This window comes from Leptinotarsa decemlineata, unplaced genomic scaffold (genome assembly GCF_025532065.1).
Source record: "Leptinotarsa decemlineata unplaced genomic scaffold, Ldec_3_MD MMD2_tig00078422_RagTag_RagTag, whole genome shotgun sequence".
NCBI lineage: Eukaryota > Metazoa > Arthropoda > Insecta > Coleoptera > Chrysomelidae > Leptinotarsa > Leptinotarsa decemlineata.
Window position 1 is genome coordinate 18,643,914 of NW_027412747.1, and position 15,519 is coordinate 18,659,432.

The 15,519-nt window shown below is 37.9% G+C and overlaps 1 protein-coding gene across 1 annotated transcript in view; it reads left to right on the forward strand.

Moving 5' to 3' along the window:
* Positions 1-15,519, forward strand: part of LOC111513566 (cytochrome P450 4C1) — a 36,766-nt gene that overhangs the window by 19,481 nt on the left and 1,766 nt on the right. Inside the window, exons 8-11 of the mRNA XM_074186001.1 lie at positions 140-266; positions 4,548-4,706; positions 9,721-9,789; positions 13,766-13,934. Of these exons, the coding sequence (XP_074042102.1) occupies positions 140-266; positions 4,548-4,706; positions 9,721-9,789; positions 13,766-13,934 (524 nt within the window). The remainder of the gene's footprint in view (positions 1-139; positions 267-4,547; positions 4,707-9,720; positions 9,790-13,765; positions 13,935-15,519) is intronic.

Here is a 15,519-nt window from a genome sequence, read left to right on the forward strand (position 1 = left end):
CCTCGGAGCGCCAATTAATTTTTGTTGTTTGATAATTTCATGATTTGTTTTATAATTTCATGATTTGTATTTCATCAAAAATTATGTACATTTTCTGATTGATTCATTTTAAGGTGATTCCATTTATAATTTTTTTCAGCATGTACAAAGTTTGCGTAACACGTATGTCAACAGTATGGCAGCATTCTGAAATACTATTCAATTTTGCATCACAGAAAAAGAGGCATGATAAAGTCAGGAGAGATTTCAGCAACTTCACCCAGAAGGTGAGTTGGAGTCACAATGTCTTTTTGCAATTTTTGCACGTTTAATCAAGTATAATATATGAAATTTATGGATGTAAACATTACTAAGAGGTGAGAGACCTTCATGAAAAAAGAGAATTGGAATGTATGTTTTTATACCACAGATGGAGAAAGAATCGAAAACCCATCAAACTCAAATGACGGATAAAACGCGAGTTTATCAAAATTCTTGGTATATTTTTGGAAGTTGTCGGATGAAACTCCAATTTGGTTCTGGTTATTATACACATACCAATGGTATGAATTCACGACGCAACGCCCGATTGCACGATCCACAAGCCACCGTTCTAAAATCGAACGAATTGTCTAAGCATGGTCTAAGTTTTGGCTCAACCACCATATTCCACAGACCTCTCGCCAATCGACTACCGTCTTCCAAAGCACTTTGATAACTTTCCCACCGGTAGCACCTCCGCGAATCAGGGCAAGGCAAAAACGGCGTTTGTCGACTTTATCGAATTCCAAGCACACAATTTGTTTTTGACTGAATCGATCGACGTTGGCAAAAGTGCACTAATTGCGCTTATTTTGATTCAATTGAATAGGTATCCACTGAGATATTACAGTTCAAAATATACTCAAAAATGATCAAAACCATTGAAACAGCCAAAATAATTTCACAGTTACTTCAGCTTCATAATTATTATATCAATCAAAAACAACTTCAATATTGATAACATAGCCATTATGTCACTATCAAATGTACTACTTTTGTTTCAGTAATTGATATACAAAGGACTTCTTTCAAAAAAGCCACGCAAAAGTTCATTTTCATATAAATACCATGCGTATTATTAACAAAATATGAATAATTTCGTCACCATTGCAGAAAATTCTCCATTCAAAATAACGTAGGCAAAGGACCAAGCAACAAAATAGTCTAAATCGAAGCTGAATCGAAGAACTTTATACTATAACAATTTTCAATTGAAAGTGATTCATTAGCAACGTCGCACTTGAAGTGACCAACGGATAATCCCCTTACCAACTCTGCAGGGGCTTGCCAAAATAATATTTTTATTTATTTAAACACATAGGTAATTTCGTAAAAATTGTTATAGTAGGTGGCGCTACCTGGTGTCAATGATAAAACTGATTACATTTTCTTATTATACCTGATACAGTACTTCAAAAAAATAGAAAAATTTACAAAATGATTATTATGTTCCTTTTATATAGAAAGAAAACTACAAAGCAAATAAATAATTATCTATGTTATGCTTATGAAGTTTCAGAATCCATTGACTCGTCCGAAGAGCAAATCTATTATTATTTGGTCGAAAACAGTGTCTACCATCCCGTCCAGTCTCCACATTTTCTCTTCTTCCTTGATCACATGGGCTACAGCATTAGCCCAATCTTCTTTCCGTATCCGTTCCATTGCGAGTTCTAATGAACGTTGGACATCAGAAATTTTATATGTCACGTTTTCACGAGTAACGTTACCCCTAATTTGAGCCCAGATTAATTCTATCGGGTTTAACTCGCAATGGTAAGGGGAAAGTCTCAAAATGAATGGTGATGCCTTCAGCACGAGCTATTGTATCCACCACATGCTGGCAATATCTGTCACGATGCTGTTCAATGACACTCATAAGCTCGGCATTAACCATGTCCTCGGAAATGGAATTCCTTTTTGTTCTAAACAACTCTGCAAAACTACTTTTCTGGTGGTCATAGTTGGCAGCTGTTCTACTAATCGGCTGTGACAAAAAACGTTATCCATTACTATTACCAAATTTGGCTCGACTCGTGAAAGAAAGGAGTCAAACTATCCTTCAAAGCTTCACTATCGTCTAAAAAGCCACTCTCGCTACCTATATGGGTGAAAATTAGTCGTTGCCCTTTACCCGTTGGTCCGCGTAACCCTGTTGATAAACCGTCCACAAATGCTTGACGATAACTAATTACAGTAGTATCTTGCTAGATCTTAGATACTATGTGACCAGCATTCACCTACGTTTCGTCCAGATAATGAATCTTTTTGAGAGCAGAACGCATTTCTCTAATAGGGTGAAGATATCTCCGTCGCCATGAGACTATATCTTCTCTTTCTATTGAGACAGTTTTACGAGATCGTTTGGCATATATTAATTTTAAATCTTCTTTTATTATTTTCCTTAACTTCTCGTTGCTCATTTTTGGATTGAGATCATTATCCATTACCTTTGTCCTAATGGATTCAAGGGTTAGCGCTTTATTCTCAAAAAAGAAAGAATGAATGGTATAGCATACAGAAATTTTCTGGTACTCGTCTAATTCAATTTTTTTTACCAAGACAATGTACTTTTGGAGCTTGTATAATCCCAGTCACCTTTTTTTCACGTACTATGCGTTGAATTGTCGACACGGATATTCCCGTTAAAAATGAACACTGGGCTACAGCTTCCACTGTACGGAGTGTATTTTTTAAATTTTCGTACACTCTACAGACAATCTGTTTTTCTTCTAACGACATAAACTTCCGTTTTCTTTGTACATCACTTGGACCTGCTACGGCATCCATCTTAATACTATAAAAATAATAAAATTCAATGATATAATTCAGCTATTTGTCAGTTTTTTACTTACCTCAAAAACTATTTTAAAGTTAATGCATTTTGAAAAACACTTTATTGTGAGATTTTCACTAGAACAGATTAACAAATCCGCAACAAGTGTTTCGCTGCACAGTAGCTTTTTCAAGCGTGTTCACTAATGAACTGAATTCTACATACATTGTGATTTATATATACATTTTGAAATATTACTATCTACCTATAAACTAGGAACTGATTAATGACAGTAATACTTGAGTTTAATGACTAGGTCAACTAATTATCTCACAATGAAGTGTGAATGTGTGAAAATCTATGATAATGTATTTTGAAAAATAAGTATCGGCCAACTCTATCTTATATTTTGAAGTTAATAAATATAACAGTCTATTTAATAGATATAATAAAATATATTTAATAAATATAAAACAAAGTCACCTTCACAAGAAACAGAACACACTACGCCTATGCAGATAAGGACGCTTGATAATGAAGAAACTGGGACGCAAATATAATAGACCTGCGAAGTGTTGATCACTTAACCGATGTTTCAAAGTATTTAACGAACTCGTTCACCTATTCGCTCGTACATTCTATCGATATGCAGAAGCTATCTTCTTACGGGGGGCAAATTTTATGGAATCATCTTACTTTTCAATTATTTACAATGGCGATGCATAGACAATGAAAACGACCCCGGTAAGAATTTAGTTCTAACATTTCACATTGTTCAGTTCAATTTGTATATGAGTTACCCTCAAATGAAAATTGTCACACTTTTTTATAGAGAAAAACGCTTCTTTGATTTGCCTATTGGGAACAACGGCTCCAAAATCGTAACATTCATATTTGTACGTGAGGTGATCATCTTCAAGAGAAAGATCAAACTAAATCTACATGCAATGTTGTCCTAATTCAAATCATAGACACCTCTGCTAAGTAACTGCGTCTTGATTGTCTTAAAATTAATTTCACAATGTTGCCTTTTCTACTAGTCAGATAATTCTGATAACTTCCATTTCTTGACGTTTTGGTAATGAGGAGCTCATGTGGAGAGCTAGGAAAGAAAGGAAACAAGCACTTACATGTGTGTGTATTCCCGGCAGATCACATAACTGTGGACAGCACAAACGTGCTGGGCTGAATTTTCTAGTGCATCGTCTTTTGACTTTTCCTCTCACAGATGAGAGGTTTACAACAGAAAAAATGACAATACAGGAAATAGCAGTCATTAACGGTTTCTCGAAGGTTATTGTAGATGATATTATAAGGAAGAAAACATTTAGCTTAAGAATGAACGAAATGACCAAAAATCGATTCCAGCAGTTGTATCGCCAACAGCATATGCAGGAAATACTTCTGTGAAGACTCCTGCACTGACACCTGTTGATAATCCAATCCTTCGTGGTATAAGCCCAGGTAATAGTTGCTTTCAGATAGGTGTCAGTCCATTAACCTACAGTGTAAATAGGTCGAAACTGGCCTAAACAAATTCTTCTATCAGTTAATTTGATTTACAGCCAATCTTCAACTGAATCTACGTGAAGCCATCTCGACTTTTAGAAACGACGAAAACCAAGAAAAATAAGAATATTATAATAATTAAAAATAACAGTTTGGTTGGGACAGAACTCCAGTAATATTCAAATTTGTACACTTCATTTTGTTATTACATTTATATTTCTGGACTATAAATTATTTTCAGGCAATTGATGATTCTCGAGCCCGAAGGAAATCGGAGTATACGCAGACAAACGACAAATTCCTTCCAGCTATCGATATTTTAACCAAATTAGATGAAGATTGTTCAGATCTATTCACCAACCAGGAACTGAAGGATAATTTAGTTACTTTATTTGCTGCAGTGAGTATATTCATTTTGAAACAAAGTTTTAGACTATTATAATAAGCAAATGTACGAGAATGAGAAATTTCTTTTCTAGATTGGTCAAATTGGCGAAAACAGTATCTGAAGTTGACTTGAAGATGTAACTTTCGTATTGTATGAATGTATGAAATCTTTGTCTAAGAGAAAGAGTGTTAACTATCAAAAAGTATCTATTTTTTTATCAAAAGGTCGTTGATTACGTTTCAATGGTCTGGTGGTGTTATGGTGCGGTTTGAATGCAGATTGAACCGGAGTATTCATCCGAGGCGGAATCTTCCAGGATTGTCTTACTCCAAGGTGTTCATTCACCCTTCTAATTTTGAAACTGAACAGTTGTTGGACTACAGTAGGAATGATGAAATAGTAGGGATGAACTACGATGTCTAACAGGCCTTCTCACAGGTTAGTGTCATCTGAATCATCATATGCAGAGATTCGACTGTCGGAAGACGGTTTGTGTCGCCTTTGTTGGAAAAATGAGGAAACAGTAGAGCACATGCTTTTTGCCTGCTCCGCTGTGGACCGAATAAGGTTTTCAGAGTTCAATAGAGCTGTACCCTTACCATTTAACCTGAAAGACCACTAACCATACAAACTAATTGGCTTCGTTAAGAAACTGGGTTTATTTCGAGTGTGAACAGGTTTGAGCCACAATATACCCTTCCTTGTTGTGTTTTAGGGTCAATTTTGACCCACCCACCTCTCATCTAACCTAACCTAAACTACTGTTCTGATCGAGGAGACGCTCCCTAAGGTTCAAACCTCGAACCGCTCCCATTATTATTGTTCATTGATGATCTTTCATATATCTTCAATTCATCAAAGTTATTCAATGCCGATGATTTTAAAATAAATGAAATGATTGTACCTCTTACTGTTTGAATTTACAGTCTGATATCAATGAAATCAATGTGTGGTGTTCTGGAATTACTCCAAGTTGAATTTTTTGAAGGACTACGTGGTATCTTTCAGCAGAGAGATTTTTTAAATTCCTATCATTCGAAATAACTGGAGTATATCCTGGAAGGGGTACATGAATAACGCCTTTGCCTTGGATGTCCTAGCCCGTAGGCCTTGCATAGGGCATCTTTCCTGTTGTCAAGGGAACCCCTACTCTTACGAACTCACCCCCTCCCCGTACCACCGTTGCAAGGCAACGGCCATACGAGGAGATGAATCAGCGGGGTAGAAGATCCTTTTTTCATTTTAGTTCCCAAAACAAAACAATTACAAATGTTATCAATCCTAAACTCAACATTTTCATACTAAAATTACAACAAAAAAATAAATTAACTCATAACATTGTAGCTACCTCCGTCAATCCGATAACCCAACGTAAACTTCGACGTAAATCTGTTCTTCTTTCCCAGCCCCTATATTTGTTATATATAAACTATGCTGCACTTCCTTGGATTCGTTCACAGTCTAGCGGTATCGTTCGAGCCATGTTTGTCGAACTCATTACCCCCTCCTTTTACTGTTCACTACGCTGGCTTGAGTGCAGCTCCACAGCTATCCTTCCCTTTCTTCCCTCACCACGTTCTCCGCCCATTTATTAACAAAACGTATCCATTCAAAATTTTTCCCATTTGTATCTCTCAACATGATTTCACTTCGTATCCTTTCCGTTCTCTCCTTCCATTCTCTCCATCCAATCCTGTCCCCGTTCATGCATCTATCAATCACATGCTCTGCCGTTTCAGGCTCCCCGTACTCATAGGCCCAGGTTAAATCTTGCCAGGTATCCCGGAAAGTTCCCATGTCCAGTGAGCAGTTGGACAGCCTTCCGCGACAGATTCAGGGATTCATATCCGACTGTTCTACAGAACCTGTACGGAGCTTGTAGAACAGCCGCCTAGTCGTGCCTCTCTCCCACTCCCTCTGCCATTCTCTCCTAATCTGCCATTCTTCTCCTCTCATCAGTTTTACTGTAAGTCCTCGTCACTTCCCACGTAATATCTGCTCTATCCATGCCCTTTGGTGGCTTCTTCATGAGCCTTCGCATTACATTCATTGTTCCGGTCGTGCCCCCTCCTCCACGTAATCAAGGTACTCCCCTTCCATGCCTTTCCACAATCATCCGCTGAATCATCGCTGCCCTTTTACACCCCACTCTTTCTGCTTTCACTCTTTCTACCGCCATTGCAGAGTCACTGACTACTTTCACGCTCTCATCCATGCCCCACATGCTGATCACTCGCTCGATCGCAATCAGCTCTGCCACGTTCACGCTGCTTTTTCCGGTGACCCTTTCATTCCCTTTGATCCTCTTCTATATGCCCAGCCTATTCCTATTCTCTCTTCCTCTATCCTCGCCCCGGCATCTACAAATACTTCAATCACCCCTTCGTCCTCCCTCTCCTCCAGCAACTCCCCTTGCAGCCAGGGGATTATCCTATCTACTCCTTTCACTCTGTCCTCAGTCTTCCGTATCCCATTATCTCTTCATTCTTGGTACCTGGCCCATCCCTCCACCTGTAATGGCGCCATTCCGGTGATGACACTGAGTTCAGCCATCGGCGTCGTCCTGTAAGCACCACACGATACCAACAGAAACGGCCTTTGCGCTGCACTCAGCTGCCTTCTCACCCTGCTGTCATGTACTTTATTCCCCCACACCTGTACTCCATACAAAGCAGCAGGTTTGGCTACCCTTCCATATATCACTCCCACACATACTTTTTTTAGTCCAATATTTCTCCCGATCCACCTTCTCATTTTTCCTGCCAACTCACTCAGCCTCTTCCTCACTTCCTTGTGGTGGTCTATGAACAATAATCCAGAGTCCACCACAATTCCGAGGTACCTAACACTCCTTTTCGTTTCCATACTTCTTCCATTCATTTCTAGGACCGGAGGTCTTTCATTCTTACTAGTTGGTATGTACATGCACTCCGTCTTCCTTTCGTTGTAGCTCAGCCACATCTCCACCTCCCATGCCTTGCATTCATTCCATACCAACTTCCATGTATCCTCTTTACTTTCGACGGAGTTACCTTCAATGATGACAAGATGGTCATCCGCGTAGGCCTGCACTTGTACTCCAATTGCTCCAATGCCTTGTCTACTTTTCATGCTGTTGATTCGCTCGAACCATGTTTCCATCACTATCAGCCATAGGGTCGGTCCCAGACTTGAACCTTGTGGGCAGCCTCTGTACAGTCCTACTCAATAATTTCAGCTTCATGTCTCTCACCTCACGTTCAAAATTATCAAGCATCATATTTTTCTGTAACTTGATCAAGAGAAAAGTTATAGGTGAAGGTTTATTGTCACGAATGAAGTTTTCTGTTTACCAGTTCAATTCAAGATACCACATAACCTTATTGTGATAACTATAGAACAAATGTCCTACGAAGAGCTCATGTGTCAATGCTTCAATAAAATATGCCAAGGCTGTAACATACTTTGCTGCTCAAAAAAATGTATGAGTAAAAAACAATGAATTGAACATATAAATCAACGAAAGAAAGTTATACATTAATGTATGACTTTCTTTTGTCGATTTAAATGTTCAATTCATATATGTTCAAAGTAGAGCAGATATTTGATTTTTGATTTTTTGACTGAGAGACCCCGTCAATCCATTTTTCTATACATCTCCAGTCGCTAAGATTCTCTCTCCATTTTGGAGCCATTTTCAAGAATTTGATGTGACTTGACGCCGGGGTCTCAATCTGCCTACTCCCCAGGTCTCGTCGCGAGTTCTCTCTAAGGTCTCAATCTGACTACTCCTTAGATTGAACTGAGGTGTCAATGGGTGTTCTGTGGTATTTACATCGACGGAAGATACTGACGCGGAAAGGTGGTGGCGGGGCTTCGGGTGATTACTTTCATCGGACGTTTTGGTGGGGGGGTTAGCATCGAGAAATTAGGGGTTTCCAGGCAGTTGGAAGTCTTTGATCGTCATCACGTTTGTTCAGGCACAAAGGTCGCTTTTCAATTTCGATGGTCTCGCGAATTATCCGAGCTTATAGTGTTTTCGCTGTGGCGATGGTCTTAGTGTTCACAAAGTCTATGTTGTTCCCTGTTTTGATGATGCTTTGATAGGGCTGAAAATGGGTCTGACTTTCAGACAGCAAGTTGATGTTCATATACTCTACTTGTCACCCGTCTGTTGGTCTGTCCTACATATACTCTATCGCAATCGAAGCATGGAATTTCATATATACCCTGGGATTCATGGATAATTTTGTCCTTGGGAGAACGAAGGAATGTGGAAATTTGATTGTTGGCGGTGAATATCGTTTTTATGTCCTTTTTTTTTGAGAATTTGGCCAATTTTGTCAGTTACACCTTGGATGTAGAGAAGGAAAGCTTTGTGGGGAACATTAAAGGTGTAACTGACAAAATTGACCGAATTCTGAAATCAAACATTTCCTGTAATTGGCTGTTAGGTAATGTCCGTTGGAAATAAATGCCTATCTATCTATCTACCTATCTATCTATATATAAATACACTCTTTGACCTGATTTTCTAATGCAATTCGTATTACTCATGCGAGGTGATAGTTATAGGTTCCAGGTCTGGAGAGTCAGCAAAGGTTTCAAGGGAATATTTTTCCAAGAACTGAGGAATTGACAGGTCTCAATAACCATGCTGTAATGATAGCTGAGTGTTTCATCAAGGTCTAGTTTAGTTGTTTCATTCGAAAAGAACGATTATCCGACACTATAGTATTGCTATATATGACAAAGATCTTTTTGGTTCTTGAAACGGTGCAGTGAAAATAATTCATCGACGAAACAGTCAGGTTGTGATATTGATTTAAAATGCTCGTTTTTGCGATTGGGAATCCTCAAATTGATGGGACCCCCTAGAGTACGTTTTCCTTATGAAAATATTAGTGGATCTGAGATTATTTAATTTTTATTTGCAGTTTTATTTGTCCTAAAGACAAAATTGACAGTACTTCATTACATCCATTTCAAATTTTGAATTGCTGGTTATGTTCAACATCATATTGAAATAATAATCTATGGTTTCTAGACTGAAGATCCTCTTGGTCTGATCTCCTCGTTCTCAGTCCTTTGCTTTGGAATGTACCCTGAGTACCAGGTGAGTTTACCATGAATTGATGTATTTTTATATCACTTGTATCTAACCCTTGTATTTACTACTCGTATATACAAGCGGTATGAAAACATAGACAGTTTTAATTCTCATTTTTCACAAATCTACGATAAATATGATGCAATGCATAAACCAGTCTATTTATCAATCTTATATGTTATATATTATATTTGAGAAAATGAGTGTTTCTGAACAGATTATTCTTACTATCAGTGCAATACAAAACGATTATTGTGTCACTATTTGAGACTTGTAATTACAAATAGACACAGAAAATCATGTGCCTTAGTATGACTCAGTTGAAAATGTCCTATTGGTTTGTTCGAGTTAGTACAAAAAATATTTCAACAATTAGGTTTTCTCTGTGAGATTTGAGTTACTCTTATTGGCTGTTACTTTGAAAGCTTCTGGAGAGAATTTGATTATTATATATAAGGTTCCTCCGAAACTTTTCATCAAATCACGAAACATTTCAACCAATGATGAAATTTTAATATGAGACAGGAAACTATAGAAATTTTCGAATTGGAACAAACTCGTGCGATAGTACTGAAATCACAAACTGGCGAAATGGTCGAAGTTGACAATAAAATCGTCAGCCACTATCTGTCGATATTTGTTACAAAAAAAAGTTTATTTCTTTTTCCAAAGCGTCCATCGTGAGACTGAAGATACCTACTCCATCAATGAAATCAAAGAAGAAGAAATGGAAGTTATAAGCGATCTATCATGATGAATTTTCGCTACAGAATGAGAAGACGGAGTTCACCTTAAGTTTTCGAAAACAAAGACAATGACTGCGAATAATCAGTCAAGAGAGATTAATTATTGGGGAAGAGAGGTTTTGGTTTTCTACTCTTTCGTCTTCACTTTCGTACAAAAAAATATGGGAATCTTCTAGAAGACAAATAGCAATAACTACATGGTACACCGAATTCATTTCTACCTAGAAATGAGCCAAAGGTTGTTTATTTGGTACGACCTGAAGTTGCACCTAGGAAAAAATTGTTGGTATATATTTTGAAGTCAAATTGGTGCAAATTTTTTCCGTTTGGAGTAGTGAAGTGGACTCGGGAGGAGCTGTATCAACTCGACGTAAAGACCCGAAAAATGATGCATCTCTATAGGAGTTTGCATTCCAAATCGTCCGTTCCACGGTTGTACTTCCCCCGACAACGGGGAGGCCGTGGACTTTTGAGTTTGGAGTGTCTACATGACAGAATGGTACTGGATACAGCCTGTGAAGTCGTCAGGAGTTCGGATCCCCTTCTCTGCATGGTCCATGACCATGAAAGAGCAGGAATTGGAGCTTTTCTCCTTAGGGCAGCTGCCCGAGAAGCTGATGAACTCGGTATAGTTTTCGACTCTGAACGAGGTAACTACAACTCTGTCACCGAGTTGGAACCCGTTCAGCAAAAAGCTCAGATACAAGCCGCAGAGATCACCTTACTTCTGCGGAGACACAAGGATAAGCCAATGCATGGGGTCTTCTTCAATAACATTGGAGACCTAGGCTTATCAAAGCGCCTGACGTTCGCTTTTCTCAGGCCAAGTGGGCTGAAGTCGGAAACAGGGGTTCATCATGGCTTACCAGGATGGTGTCTTCAACACCTCAGTCTACAATTATTGGAGTCCTTGGTGGAATGATGTCCTCTCTACTCTCGAATCTTAAAATCATACCGGCTTGCCGCACTAAGGCAGAAATCTTAGCCGCACAGATGCAGAAGGCTGTCATTCTTGGCTAACTGCGCTTGCTCAGGGCACATGATTCTCGGACCCAATGATTACTTACCCCACGGTTTGGGGAGTGGTCATTGGTTAATAATGCTGGCGCGCCTCCTCCCGAATGTATCGGGGCTTCGGGGAATAGGACCTGACCAGCGCACACTACGGTGAAAAATAATGATAATAATAATATTTGTTTGAAGGTGATTGACAATGTTTCGTGATGAATTTCGCTAGTTCCATTGTCTATTATATAAAATGATTTGAAATCCCTGAAACAAGTAAAAAAGAATAATTAAAAGAGAATAGTTGAAAATAACAATTATATTAAGCAACAATAAACCTGAAATGAAATGATAGTAAAATAACCTACAAGTAAAAATATAATAATTGAATAAATAAAAATTAAAGGAATGCAAAAAGAAAATAATAAAAATAAAATGTGTAGAGATTCCAAGTCACGTTAGTTCACGACGTTTCGATTGTTGGTATCTACAATCGTCTTCGGGTGATGACTGGACTGATTCCTCCGAGAGATGACTATTTTATAGGTCGTTGAAATACTTTCACTTTCTCTACTTTCCATTTTCCGCTTCACTGATTCCGTGAGAGATGACCGATTTGGCGGGAGTTGGTCATTTCTCGTTTGATGATGGGTTTCCATATGTTTCGTATATCTACGCTGGCCTGGCTGAATACGTTGTTGGACAACATGTATGCGGCTTCCTCAAATTTTCTCCTGAACCAATGTTCCTCTCTGTGCAAGATCTCAGCTTGGGACCACTCGATGTTGTGTTGATGGGTCCAAACATGGTCTGCTATTCCTGATTTGCTGGTTTCTCCTCGCTGTGTGTGCTTCTTGTGCTCGGCAATGCGAATATTCAATGGCCTCTTAGTTTCACCAATATAGGATTTTCCGCACTCACAGGGTATCCGGTAAATGCAATTCTTGGAATCGCAGTCCGCGTTTGGGGGCCTGGTTTTCGTGAGGCTGCTACGGATAGTGTTACCGGATCTGAAACAGGTTCTAATGTTGTACTTGGAACCAATTCTTCTTATCCTCTCCGATAATCCTCTGATGTAGGGAAGTGCAAGCACTGGTTGTGACGGCTTCTCTTCCTTGCGAGGCTCCTGCTGTCTTTTGGCCAAAGTCCAGATCCGGTAACACTATCCGTAGCAGCCTCACGAAAACCAGGCCCCCAAACGCGGACTGCGATTCCAAGAATTGCATTTACCGGATACCCTGTGAGTGCGGAAAATCCTATATTGGTGAAACTAAGAGGCCATTGAATATTCGCATTGCCGAGCACAAGAAGCACACACAGCGAGGAGAAACCAGCAAATCAGGAATAGCAGACCATGTTTGGACCCATCAACACAACATCGAGTGGTCCCAAGCTGAGATCTTGCACAGAGAGGAACATTGGTTCAGGAGAAAATTTAAGGAAGCCGCATACATGTTGTCCAACAACGTATTCAGCCAGGCCAGCGTAGATATACGAAACATATGGAAACCCATCATCAAACGAGAAATGACCAACTCCCGCCAAATCGGTCATCTCTCACGGAATCAGTGAAGCGGAAAATGGAAAGTAGAGAAAGTGAAAGTATTTCATCGACCTATAAAATAGTCATCTCTCGGAGGAATCAGTCCAGTCATCACCCGAAGACGATTGTAGATACCAACAATCGAAACGTCGTGAACTAACGTGACTTGGAATCTCTACACATTTTATTTTTATTATTTTCTTTTTGCATTCCTTTAATTTTTATTTATTCAATTATTATATTTTTACTTGTAGGTTATTTTACTATCATTTCATTTCAGGTTTATTGTTGCTTAATATAATTGTTATTTTCAACTATTCTCTTTTAATTATTCTTTTTTACTTGTTTCAGGGATTTCAAATCATTTTATATAATAGACAATGGAAGTCCGAACTAGCGAAATAATAATAATAGATTGTTCTTGGTTGAAGATAACAAGTTGCCAAGTCCAATTGAATCGATCCAATTCACAAAAACCATCCGAAAATAAAACAAAGGCACTTTTTTTAAAGATGTGCACTGTCAGTAGTAAGTATTTGGAATGAGAAATGTATGACCAACATTGCATCCAGTTCAAGTATTTCTATTTTCCATTCAGTATATTTTACATATGTAAACAATTCCATGAAGTGTATACTTTTTTGTCAATAATCATTTGTAGAATAATAACACAAATGTTCATTTGTAGAAAAAGGCAGTGGAAGAGATTCGCAAAGTTATTGGAGAAAATCCACGGGAAGTAACAATCCAAGACTTGAGAGAATTGGAATATCTTGATATGTGTGTCAAAGATGTCCTAAGACTGTTTCCTATAGCTCCATTTATGTTAAGGAAGGTCACGGAGGACTACAAACTAGGTAAATATATTTTGACAAAAGTTACAACATAATTCTAAATGTATTCAACCCGACGTCAACTCGGGCGATAACGATATTGAAAAATGTGAAAGAGATAATTATTGTTGAAAAACACACCAGAAAACATCACTCTTCCTCAATATACTCGATATCAAATCTTATACGCCTTAGCTTTTTCATTCGAATAACTTGAAATTCCGACATGATCAAACAATAATATGACATAACCTCAGATGATAATAATATCACATCCTTACCGCAGTCATCATAACACCATTCAAGATAAACTTTTTCAGTGTTCTATTATGATATTCCTGGTAAAATTTCAGTATAAAATGAAAGCTATTGGAAAAATATTGACAACACAAATAATGGTAAAAATTACCTAATATAGATCACCTGCTTGGTGATTTCTAATGAAATCGTCACTACGTGTTTTTCACGTGAAGCCAGCCACAGATAAGACACTTTCCCTTCCAAAGTATCATCCTTCACCGGTTACAGTTCAGAACCCAGACAATGCTACCACCTGTTCCATCAGTTCCTTCAAACACATACACAGAGGGTGTCCACCGATTCTGAGTATGACAGTAAACGTAGGCGAATCTATGTCTTCTCACTTCATCTCAGTCACTATGTTCGAATTGAAGAAAAATAATACTTGGCATCCTAGAATAGTGAAAATAAAAAACAGAAATTTAAATAATTTGTATGTTACATAAGTCAAAATTGACAAACATGTTTTCTTCGTATTCAGATTGTCTCGTGCACAGTACAAAATGACATGTGGAAAAATTTAATTTTACATTTTTGTTGGTTTTTCAACAAAGAGAACTGTTGTTTCTGGGAAAATTAGCTTCCTAAAGAAGGTCATAGACACATTTCAAAGAAAATTATCATATATGCTTTTATTTGAAATAAATACTGATAGATAGATAGATGTATTTTCCTTGAAAACACCTCAACTGAAAAATCAACTAACGACCACTACTTGATGCAATAGAAAACAATATTTAGACCTTCTCCATTTTCAATGAAGTTAGATCTATCATATTAGTTTATTTCGTTGAGTCGATTTTTGATGATGAATGTTCTGGTGAGTATATAGTTTATTTCATCAGTTCGGACTTCCATTGTCTAATATATTATAAATTGATTTGAAATTCCTGAAAAATAAAAAGGATTAACCGAAAATAACACTTTCATTTGATAAAAAACTGGAATAACAAAAAAATAACATAAAACCAAAACAACAACCAAAATTAAAAATTGAAACATTAATAAAAGCTGAAAATCAAAAATTATTATTGACAAAAATGAGAATTGAAATTCAAAGATTCCCAAACAAATTTATGTCACGACGTTTCGATTGCTAGTCTCCAGTCGTCTGTGGGTGATAACTGGACTTATTCCTCTGAGATCTGACTATTTATAGGCCAGTCGAGTGCTTTCACCTATCCCCTCTTCTCTCTCTCCGCGGGCGGGAGTTGGTCGTTTTTCGTTTGATTAGAGGTTTCCATATGTTACGTATCTCTACGCTAGCTTGACTAAATGCGTTGTTGGACAACATATAAGCGGCTTCTTT